The sequence below is a fragment of the Gossypium raimondii genome, chromosome 3 (genome assembly GCF_025698545.1).
Source record: "Gossypium raimondii isolate GPD5lz chromosome 3, ASM2569854v1, whole genome shotgun sequence".
NCBI classification, from domain to species: domain Eukaryota; kingdom Viridiplantae; phylum Streptophyta; class Magnoliopsida; order Malvales; family Malvaceae; genus Gossypium; species Gossypium raimondii.
This window is the reverse complement of record NC_068567.1, coordinates 62,556,697-62,568,736: the sequence shown is the minus strand read 5'-3', so window position 1 is coordinate 62,568,736 and position 12,040 is coordinate 62,556,697. Positions and strand designations below refer to the sequence as shown.

Genomic DNA, 12,040 nt, shown 5'->3' with positions numbered 1-12,040 from the left:
CACATAAAAATTAAATTTATAGTAATATATAATATTATAATGTAAACATTTAAAAAACAAGTTGCTTATATATAAAATTATAAATAGGATAAATATTTTAAAAAATTAAAATTAATATCAACAAGATTAGCCATTTACAAATATAAGTAGACCTAATTAATATTTTAAAGGCTTGATGATAAATTTAGTCATTAGCGTTTGCATTTTCTATTAATTTAATCCTTAACCTTTTAAAAAAAAGTCAACTTGCTTTTTTTTTTAACAGAAATGATGATTAAAACATTAATTTTTAACGTTGTTGGCTTGATAACTTGCATGGCAGCCCATATGCACATCATGCTAACATAACATCATTTGTCTTATATTTCACGTGAACATATAATTTAAAAATTATAAAATAAATCATAATTAAAAATAAAAATATATAAAAAGTTCATAAAACATAATAAAAAAAAGCATAGAGTACACGTAGACTGTCATGTAAGTTGTCGTGTTTAAAAATTTAAAATTTTAGTTGGTATTCTCGTTAGAAAAACCATTTCGATTTTTTCAAAAATTGATGGTAAAATTTAACATATTTTTAAAATATCAAAATCAAATTTAACTTAAAAGAAAAATAAGAGTCAAATTAATAAAAATATAAATGTTAAAAGTTAAATTTAATATTATACCAATTTTAAACTAATAATTCAAATTGAGCTAAATTTAATTAAACATAAAATAGGTAAATATTATAATTAAATCCTACTCCCCCCATCACCCATCACCCACCATTAGCGGTGAAGCAGTTAGTCGCTTGTCACCATTGTATACACAAATTCATATGAAAATTTCATTTTTAGTAAGAAAATTTTCATTTTCGAATACATGTTAGACACATCATTATAAATGGTAATAATGTAGCTAACATGACCAGCGGCGAAGCCAGGAGGGTTGATAGGGATTCGAATCTCATTTATAAATTTTAAATCAGTATTAGTAAAATTATAATGTAATCTCTTTAAAAATGATAAAAATTCGATCTAATCCTTTAAAATTTATAAAAATATAAACTATTAAAATAATAAAATTACATTTTTACCAATTTAATTCCGACCCTCCCAACAAAATTTTTCTAACTCCGCCACCGAACATAACTAAGTACTGTGTCACATGCTCCAAGCTGATCCACGTAATAAGGTAATAAATAATTGATTTCAAAAAATATCTTAATCATGGATATTGAGATATTCAATTATTTCATTTTTGATGATGTGTATGCTGGATATATCCATTATACATACATCTAAGTTTTCAGATCATCCTCAATTGTTGGGATATATATTATAGGTCAAATTGTGCTATTAGTCCTTATAATATGCTAAGTTATGGATTTAATTCTTATACTTCAATTGGGTTGATTTTAATCTTTGTATTATTTAAAATGGTCAATTTTGTTCCCTATATATACTTTTCTTATTTTAAATTTTCGATCATAACCCAAACCGTAGCAGTTAAAACTGTTTGGTTTAATTATGCTATTAGGTCTATACTATGTGTAAAGTAATAGATTTAGTCCATGTCTTCCAATTTCATCATTTTAGTCTTTATACTTTTCGAAATTTAAAATTTTAGTTTTGATACAAACGACAATCACTTAATCTATTAGCTGTCTTTTTTTGTGTGTGAGTAATACGTGAAAATAACAAATTGACATGGCATTATACATGTGATAATATGTTTGCCATATAAGATTTTGAAAATAACATAACTTGTTGAAGTTAACAATTTTTGTTAGATCAAAACTGAAAATTCAAATTTTGGAAAGTACAAAGACGTATTCCATAACTTACACGTAGTATAGAGACTAATAGCGTGTGTGTATATATAATATATGGGATAAAGCAATATTGAGTCACTGAACTTGACAATTCTTCTCACCTTGATCCCTGAGCTTTTTTTATCCACATTAGTCTCTAAACTTGGCAGCCTTTTCAATTTAATCCCTAAACTTAAATCCTGCAAAAGTGTGATCAGTTTTAGGAACTAATATGAACAACAGTAAATTCAGGGACCAATTAAAAGAATTATTAAGTTCAGGGACTAAATAACAAGAAGAAAACGAATCACATGCATCAAAAGAAAGAGGAGAAAGCATTAGGTAGAATATTGCTATAAATTAGTAAGTACCTTTGTGAAGAAAAAAAAGTTGATTATACCCTTAAATTAAATTAGCCCAAAGTTGGATTTTGTTGACTCATTAATTTCAAACACATGATATAAAGAATATAGTCATAAAATCAGGTAAATTAAAAATTATGAAGAATAAAGTGAGTTTCTCACTTTTTAAAAAATATTTAACTACGTAAATATTTAAGTAATATACATGAAAGATATTATATGGAACCAAATTACAAGACAAATTAGTGTGTAACTTTTTTAGAAAATAATGATAAATAATGGGACATGTGGCAAATGAGTTGTTCCTCTCTGTCTTCTTAGTTGTTTGGTCAATTTTTTATTAGTCCTTATACTATGAGTAAGTTACAAATTTAGTCCTTATATTTTAATCAGTGACTTTTGATTTTCGTAGTTTTCAAATTTTGAAAAATTTAGTCCTAACCATACAGTTGAGGTTAAATTCTGTCATCTATAAAATGTGAAATGCTATATCAGCTTGTTATTTCTACGTATTGTTATTAATGACTATTGTTTCCGTCAGGATTGGAATTTCAAAATTAAAAAAAAATATAGAGGCTAAAACTGACCAAAATAGGAAATAAGGATTGAATCCAGAAGTTACGAGACCAATAAAAGAATTGACCTATTTAGTTCAAGACTGAAATTTTAATTCGAAAACTTAAGTATAGTACAAGGACTAAAAACAGAAATTGACCTATTTGCTTTTGCTGATCAGTCTCCTACAGAAAAACACAGAAGCACAAAAACAAACAATTTTGTAGTAGAACCAAAACCTTTTTTTCGAAAAAAAGAGTGTTGGGAAAAGAACTTTGATTCCCATACTGAAAATTTAAAAGGATTTGGTAATGAAAAAGGGATTCGCATAATCCAAAAATATATTAAAAAAACAAATAGAAAATGTTAGAGATAGAGATAGAGATAGAGTTATAGAGAGGTGAAGTGTCAATTTTCGAGAAGAATACATTCTTCTTGAATATATATGATTCTTAAGGGCTAGTCGGTTGATGGAAAATTTTGACAATAATCATATGTTCATTTAGTTTCTTTTTCTTTTTTCCTTTTTGCCCTTTAATCTTTTATGGTGTCCAAATTCTGGGTTTATTCTTATTCTTATTTTCATATAAATTTTGTTGTTTTGCTCTGACTGTTCAAGTTTAGAAGAAGGGAGCTAAGCTTATTTATCTGTGAGTGTACCCTTCGTTTTTTTTTTCTTAGCTTAAAATTTAAGTGCGAATCTTCACTGTTTTGGGGTTTATTTTTATCTGTTTCTGCATAAATTTTAGGATTTTGATTATCAGTTTGGTTATGTTTCTTAGCTGTTGTTATCTTAGTATAGAGAATAAGAACATAAAAGCATGGAAGATGTTTGATAAAAGCTGCAAAAGGGAAAATTATCGCTTTACAAGTCAATTATTGTTGTTGTTGTTAATGTTTCAACTTTAACGGGGGTAAATGAATTGCATTTCAGATTCAAAAGTTGCTTAGAGAATTTCTTATTTAAGTGATTGAATGACTTGCTTGAGGAATCTGATTGATGAGGATTCTGAAATCAATGCCAAACCGATCGGTCCTGTATCGTGTATCGATGTGGAGAATGTTGAAAGGTATTATTACATTCTCTTCAGGTTCCTTCACATGTATTAGATCATGTATGGTTACTTAAAATTTTCTTCTTGTAGGCCTAATAAGAAGGTCTTCTCGAATGGAGATTTATATGTTGGTGATTTTAAGGATGTTCTTCCCCATGGCAAGGGGAAGTATACGTGGTCGAACGGAATGGTTTATGAGGGTGATTGGGAAGCAGGGAAAATGACAGGTAAAGGATTGTTACTTTGGCCATCGGGAGAAAGATACAACGGTGATATCTCGGGGGGTTACCTTCATGGTTTTGGCACGCTTACATCACCTGATGGATCCATGTACGAAGGACAATGGAGGATGAATATACAGCATGGATTTGGAAGAAAGAAGTATTCTTATTCAGATGTTTATGAAGGGGAGTGGAAGGAAGGTGAGCATGAAGGTAATGGTAGATACTTTTGGAACAATGGAAACAAATATACCGGGAATTGGAAACGCGGGAAAATGCATGGTAGAGGTGTTATGGAATGGGTAAATGGTGATAAGTACAATGGTTGTTGGTTAAATGGTTTGAGACACGGGTCGGGAATTTATCAATATGCCGATGGGGGATACTATTTTGGAACATGGACCAGGGGGCTTAAGGATGGTAAAGGAGTTTTCTATCCTGCTGGTAGTAAACGCCCTTCTCTAAAGAAGTTTTGTATCTCTCTGGGATATGATAATGGTCCTAAAAGTGTGTTGTCTCAATGCTCATCATTAAATTTGGAGGGAAGCACAGTCAAGAAACGAAGTGTTAGGCGTAGTGTTTCTGAGAAGATCTCAGTGAGTGGAGTTCTAAGAAGTTCAGGTCGAATATCGCATAAGAGTGCTGAGAGTTCTAGACATTCTGATTCCAGTAAAGAATCCATGCACCATTATTCCTCAGGCACATTCTCCTTTGATTCCGATGGCGGTCAAAGTGAGGCGCAAAAAAGTACTGCAGTAGTTTACGAGAGGGAATACATGCAAGGAGTTATGATCAAAGAGAGAGTCCGAGGTTACACTGAATTACCAAAGAAGGCCGAAAAGAAAACTAAACATCACGCCAAAGAAACCAAAAAGAGTTCGTGTTTTGGCATTTTCAAAGGCAAAAACAGCTATCATTTGATGCTTAATTTACAACTCGGTATAAGGTAACTAATCAAGATTGAATTTCCTTCCTTTTCTTTAACAACTCAACTATATTTTTACGTGTGTGTGTGTGTGTGTGTGTGCATGTATGTATATTATCTTTGGATTTATTACATGTTATAACATGATTGATTGAAGTTCACAGGTATACTGTTGGCAAGATAACACCGGTCCCTAAGCGTGAGGTTCGAACTGCTGATTTTGGCCATCGAGCTAGAATTACTATGTTTTTCCCTAGAAGGGGTTCACAGTTTACGCCTCCACACAAATCTGTTGATTTTTGCTGGAAAGATTATTGTCCTATGGTTTTCAGGTATTAAAATCCTATGGACATGTTGCTTTAATGATCTGCAATAATGATGGAATAACGATCTTATACTTTTTGCTTCGTTTTTTGTACTATGTTAAGGAACTTGAGGGAGATGTTCAAGCTAGATGCAGCTGAGTACATGATGTCCATTTGTGGTGATGATGGTCTCACAGAGATTTCTTCTCCGGGAAAAAGTGGAAGTATCTTCTATCTATCTCTTGATGATAGATTTGTGATCAAAACATTGAAAAAATCCGAGCTCAAGGTTCGAACCTATATTGGTTTTCATGCATGTAACATGTTCCTTATTTTTGTTTGTTAATGTTCCTCTATGTTACACAAGTAAATTTTCTTCTGTGTAGGTTTTACTGAAGATGTTGCCTAAATATTATAATCACGTGAAAGAACATGAAAATACTCTCATAACAAAGTTTTTCGGGCTCCACCAGATAACTGTACATGGCAAAAGAAAGGTGTGTGTCATCCGTATGGCTTTGTTTATGTATGTTGCACCGAGCTTATGGTCGATTTTCTGCTACTAGGTGCGGTTTGTGGTTATGGGGAATATGTTTTGCACAGAACTGCGAATTCATCGTCGTTATGATCTAAAGGGATCAACTCACGGAAGATGTACCGATAAAGATAAAATTCACGAAAATTCTATATTGAAGGATCTTGATCTATCGTATGAGTTTCAAATGGACAAATCATTGCAGAAATTCTTTTTTCAGTAAGTTCCTCTGTTTCATCCTCCGTGACATGTGCATTGGTACTACAAATTTTCTCATAACTGATAAACTGAAACCCTGTTATGTTTTGTCATGACTATGACTCCATGTCTACTTGACTTCTAACAAGCAGCGTTTTTTTCTTCGTATTGTAGCCAAATTGCTCTAGACTGCAATTTCTTGAAATCTCAACATATAATTGATTATAGCCTTCTATTGGGGCTACATTTTAGAGCTCCTGAGCAACTAAATGGCCTGCTAAAACCTCCCATGATGCCTAATACTGAGAGTTCACCGGCAGGTCAAGGTAGATATCGCTATCTGATTTAACCATTTTATGTTAATAATCTGCTCTTACGTGCTTAGTTTATGTGATGAAGTGGAATAGGGTGGGAACAGAATAGTTTATTATCTCGTGCTTAGTTTATGTGATGAACTGATTCGACTCATGTTCTGTTTACACCAGGTCCGACTACAGATGGAGAAGTGTTATTCCCTTCAAAAGGCTTGTTGCTTGTGGCCCACGAACCCAGCTCCGTTAGCACTGATCCCGGTCCTCATATTAGAGGAAGACCCTTAAGAGCTTTCTCTCTAGGTGACAAGGAAGTCGATGTTTTGGTTCCCGGTACTGGAAGGTAGTTGCTTTTGTTCTCATTCTTTTTACACAACTGAAATTTTGTTTCGAACCTTATACAAAAAGTATTTGGCCTGATACTTGTTGATTATTTTCGGCTTTACTGATTATCTAGCATACCCTAGTATTCTTATAAGCTTGCATGTTCCTTGGACCGAGCTATGTCAGTCACTAACATAACAAATAGTAAGGGCTACAAAAGAAATGAACCTTCAACACAAAGAAAGGTGTATAGCCTGATTGTATGGTAAGGATAGAAGCTGTTGTTGGACTTGTTTTATTCAGTTGGTGACCCCTTTTTTATTCAGGTTACAGGTACAACTAGGAGTGAACATGCCCGCACAAGCTAACCAAAAGCTTTCCCGGGATGAAGCAGATTCAGCTGAAGTTGAACTTTTCGAGGTTTATGATGTGGTTATCTATATGGGAATTATTGACATTTTACAGGAATACAATGCAAAGAAAAAGGCCGAGCATGCATGCAAATCGGTGAAATTTGATCCCTTGTCAATATCTGTTGTTGAACCTGAGCTTTATGCTCAACGTTTCATCAATTTCTTAAAGCAAAAAGTTTTCCCGGAACAACCATGAAAAAAAACAGATATATGTTTCTACCATTGCTTCTATATTTTGGTTCACTTTGACAAAATCGATAAGCCAATAACCATCTGTACCTACTGTATTGTTTGCAAGTGATATTGAGATATCTAATAGCTAAGAATTAATCAAGCTTTGGTTCTGCATGCAATTTGTTTCCAATAACTGAGAATTACATCTTGAAATTCTAAAACTTTTGCAGCAAGAGAAGTCTAAAATACAAAAATGGTTGTTGGTTTCTTTGCTTGCATGGCAAGCTAATCTTTTTTAAAGCAAACAGGCTAGTTGGCAAGAGCTCAAGTGTCAAGCTCACTCCTCGGTGCTGATAGACCGTCATCCCAGCTGAGCATCCGTATGTTGTTCACAGTTTTGCTTGCTACCTTCACGTACATGATTCCAACTTACATCTTCGCTTATAAAAAAAGTACCTTTTCCCTAAGATTTGATTAACCGAAACCATCAATAGCATAATGGTTTTCAAAGTAAGCTGCTCAAAAACTCGCTTAATTGTCACACCTTATCAAGATATCGACAGCTAAACAGGTTGAACTGATTTTATTTTTTAAAATATTTTAGATTTTTATGAATTTTTAATTAACCATTTAATTATTATTGGTCCAACAGTCGCATTGATTGAATCGAAAACCGATGATCTGAACACTGAATCTGATATTTTAAGATTGTATCACATCATCAGCTGAAAAATTACATATATATTGTAATTCGGACTAACTGATCTTGTATTTCTAGAGCATAAAACAGAAAGTAAGAATAGATCACTTATCGGAAGTTGTACTTGCAACAATCATTATGAAGACGTCACTAAATAAATGATCTTACTTGTTTCATTAGTGTTGCAAATAAAATTCGTCACAAATAATAAATTATTTGTGACGAAACTCTTTATTGTCAGTATATATCGTCACTAAAAAACGTAATTGTTGTTTTTTAGTGTTTTCTAAGGGAAAAGAAGTTACTTACAGGGAATAGATGATAGTAATAATCTCCCATTGTCAACATGCTATTCCAACAGATGAGAGAACCAAATCCAAGAATCCAACAAGCTACCGCCGCACAAAACTTACCCTGATTATTCAATAATACAAGCATTAAATTGTAGAAGAAAGAACCCTAAACTCCATTGATACTAACAATGAAGAAAATAAAAAACACAAACCTCTAGCCTTGAAGGTGATTCTCCTCTATCAACATCAGCCATATCTATTTGAATCAACTGCAGCAGTTTTAAGAAGACCTTGACAAAACAAAAGCCATGTAGTGTGCTCGGAACTGGATACTCTTAAAAGTAGAAATATATTAATCGATGACAGCAAAGTCGGTCACATACCAAAAATACGAAAAAAAAGAAGAAAAGCAGACATTTATTTTCATACGGGTTGGTGTGTAGTGTGAAGGCTGTATAGTATAATACAAAGAGATTGTTTTACCTTAGCCTAGAGTAGTGTTCTTTTTAGTGTCTAATAATGAATTTGAACTGCGATCGGCACATTATGGCTATTGACTGGGAAAGAAAGGTTTCTAAAATCATTGAGGGGTTCCCTGCAAGATATACATACACGATTGGGCAGTGACCTGTGAAAATAACATTAAGGGACAAATAGGGGTGAGTGCTGCTTAAAACCAGACACTGAAAAAGTTAAGTCAATCAAAGAGAATCCTAGTTTCCAAAAATGTACTCTGTGAAGTTTTGATTTTCAAGAAAAGAGAAATGCCGTTGCCAGATTAAGTTTTGGTGGATCCAGGATTATGAATACAACAACAACAAATAGGGTAACTTACACTCGAGTCATTAAATTATTAGTAAGTTTACGTTCTGGTCATTTAATTTCAAGAAGTTACAAAATGGTCATTAAACTATTCGAAAGTTTTTATTTAAGTCACTGGACTGTTAATTTTTTAAAAAATTAAGATAGGGATTAAATTGAATAAATTTAAAAAGTGCAAGGATTAAAGTGTAAAATTTTCATTTTATGAAGGTGGGACCTAAATTTTATTTTTCTATTTTATACTTTTCTCTTGATGAATTATTAGAGGAGGGCAAAGCCCAAACAACAACACGACTCGAACCCAAGCCACACTTGAAGCGATAAACGCCCTAACTATCAAGTCAACACACAAGTTCTATTTATGATTATTTCATTAAATAAAACTAAGCTGTAGTAGTTTGCTTGCGATAATAAATAATATTGTGCTTTAATTATGAATTTTTAAAATATTGCAATTTTTTAAATCTTATCTATATGGTATTGGTATCAAAATAAAATTTTAAATTGAATACTTGATAATTGAAAGGGACTAAAACTAATATTATTCCATTCAACTAAGACAGTGAAGGCCCATCTCAGACCCATCTCTACCCTTATACCATACCCACACCCTTCACCCATGATATTATTATAAAACTTTGAGTTAAATTTAGTTTCACGAATTAACTAATTGAAATTTGAATAAAATTAAAATGTAAAATGGGATTTTATTTTATAAATTGTTAATAAAATTTTAATTTAATAATTAAATTTTAAATACTATTATATGTTTATTTTTAAAAAAACTCATATGCTGCCTATTTAATTTTACTTGTGAAATTTTTAAACACCACTTATATAATATGAAAATATAAATTTATATTTTGTTTAAATAAATAAGATAGTTACGTCAAATTTTGAAGACGATATTATTGAGAGGGACAACCATTAACCTCGAACATATTTTAAAAATATGATAAGTATATTGGGAGAAATATACATTTAAGAATAAATTTAAATAAATGTTACTTAAATGTAAATTTAATTTCTATATTTACATAATTGTCAATTTTTGTTTATTGGGAGAAATATTGTGGTGGTTTTATTCAGTACATTTAAGAATAAATTTAAATAAATGTTACTTAAATGTAAATTTAATTTCTATATTTACATCTTTTTTCATATATTGCAAGAAGTTTAAGTATAATCAAGTATGAAATCAGTAGCATATAATCAAGGTAATGCAACATACATACGTACATACATACATACAGAGGAGTTAATGCATCAGTTACATTGTTTTTCCTGCTCAGTTGATCATACTGGGCATCGGAAGTTACATTCTTAAAAGACAAAAAAAACATGAATGATGCATATAAAACCAAGACCCAATATGATATACATTTCACTTCACATGGGAATCAAAGCCCTCATCTTCGAGACTTCTATGTAATTTCACCATATCCAACCTTGACCAAAAGAAGCGAAAAACAAATTAAAGACACATATGTATATATGTATGTATGTATGTATGTATGTACGTACGTACCTTTGTATGTATATACAGCAAAACAATAGATATACCCACTGAACATTCGTGCATGAAATGGCAAACCTACTTTTTTTTCTCATACATACATATGTGAGGGTTTACTTCATTCATGTCTGCTAAGGCAATATGGGTAGATGATGTTCAAATTTTCTTATCTCCTTGTAGGCTACTAAAAATAAAATTACTATTTTATCCTTCACAATAAAAAAAACAATAAAATATTGGATGTAATAATTAAGTATATTAAAGAAAACTCGAGTTTAAATCCTAAATATTTTAGAGGATATAAGAAAAATAGTAGTCTACTTAGAAAAGAGAATTTATGCCAATTGAATCTTAACTCGATTGGTACGAGCATTGTTGCCAGTACAAAAAGACATGGTTTCAGATGCACTGAAATGCAATATTTTTCTATTTAATGGTTAAGAAAAGACTACAAAAGCTTATAATGAAATTGTTAAAAAAATTATTATTAATTAATTACTATACATTGAAAAGAGATTTTACCATTAATTAATTAGTAAAGACCATAGATTTTTCATTTATGTGTAGGAACAATTTGTCATCAAACATGGAAAGAAGAGACATGGTCAACACAAAAAGAGGCATCAAATTAAAAACTAAGTCAATGGCATCTCTTTTTTTTTTTTTATCTTTGTTTGTTAGCATCTTTGACAAGTGTGACAAAATGATTCCATGCACACAAAAAAGACACCTTAAAAACTACTCCCATTTTTTAACCCCACAAGCCATTGCCTGAAACTAAACAACGACAACTCATGACTGGTCGGAGGAAGTGTTTGGCTGACGGGAATGAAGCCTGGTCCGAGATCATATAAGGCTATATATATACACATATCCAGAAACTTTCCCGGAAAATTTAAATAAATCCAAGAAAATTTCATGGAAATTATATATAAAAGATCAACCTATATGACCTCGAGCCAAACAACATTCCCATCAACCGTTTCTCCTTTTACACAGTTTTTTTCCTTCAACTTTGCCTTAAAAATGAAAATGTTTGAGGGGAATGAAGCCTGGTCCGATGATACCTTTTACTTTGATCACACTTTACAATCTCAAAGCTGTCGCATCGAGCCAGCCAACATTCCTCTCAAAGACAACCCATTTCCATCAACTTTCTTGCTTTAACGATAAACAAGCTCAGGGATTATTTCTGAGAAAAAAAAATTGAGGCAAAAGAGATTAAAGAAAAAAACACAAAGAACATGTTTTGTTTCTCTCCTTGAAAGAAAAAAAACCCTAGCATACTTGGATTTATAGAGAGAAATGAGGTTAAGAACATGTCCTTTGGTCACATCTCTCTCACACTTATCGTATAGCGCGTATCTTCACGCTCTTCTTAAAGGGTTATAAGATGTTACATGTTAAAATTTTTAATAATTACAAGGATTATCATTCTATCGGGTTGGGTTGGGTTCGATTCAGGTTAAATTTTATCAAAATTTTAGACCCGGTTGTTAGTATTAGTATAACGAATGATCTTTTAATAAGATT

At 31.7% G+C, this 12,040-nt stretch overlaps 2 protein-coding genes across 5 annotated transcripts; one reads left to right on the top strand and one right to left on the bottom strand.

Moving 5' to 3' along the window:
• The first annotated feature begins 2,949 nt into the window (after nt 1-2,949).
• Nucleotides 2,950-7,355, top strand: LOC105795477 (phosphatidylinositol 4-phosphate 5-kinase 8). Of its 2 annotated transcripts, XM_012625114.2 has the most exons (10): nt 2,950-3,365; nt 3,650-3,785; nt 3,861-4,937; nt 5,081-5,248; nt 5,345-5,510; nt 5,608-5,718; nt 5,788-5,975; nt 6,129-6,280; nt 6,440-6,608; nt 6,916-7,355. In XM_012625114.2, exons 2-10 carry the CDS (start codon nt 3,691-3,693, stop codon nt 7,196-7,198), a joined length of 2,409 nt encoding a protein of 802 aa, XP_012480568.1. In that variant the 5' UTR covers nt 2,950-3,365; nt 3,650-3,690; the 3' UTR covers nt 7,199-7,355. The 2 variants fall into 2 exon arrangements, with proteins under 2 accessions (XP_012480568.1, XP_052484740.1); XM_052628780.1 differs by having other exon boundaries at nt 2,950-3,785.
• On the bottom strand, nt 7,196-11,764 carry LOC105795478 (equilibrative nucleotide transporter 3). 3 transcript variants are annotated; one of them, XR_008194643.1, is made up of 3 exons: nt 8,382-11,764; nt 8,186-8,290; nt 7,196-7,584 (listed from the first exon to the last, which is right to left on the bottom strand). XR_008194643.1 is itself a non-coding variant. In XM_012625117.2 (3 exons), the coding sequence occupies exons 1-3, from the start codon at nt 8,421-8,423 to the stop codon at nt 7,538-7,540; spliced, it is 249 nt and encodes an 82-aa protein (XP_012480571.1). In that variant the 5' UTR covers nt 8,424-9,978; the 3' UTR covers nt 7,196-7,537. The 3 variants fall into 3 exon arrangements, 1 of the variants encoding a protein (XP_012480571.1); XR_008194642.1 differs by having other exon boundaries at nt 7,196-8,290; nt 8,382-8,494; nt 8,653-11,764; XM_012625117.2 differs by having other exon boundaries at nt 7,196-7,639; nt 8,382-9,978.
• Nucleotides 11,765-12,040: the final 276 nt, after the last annotated feature.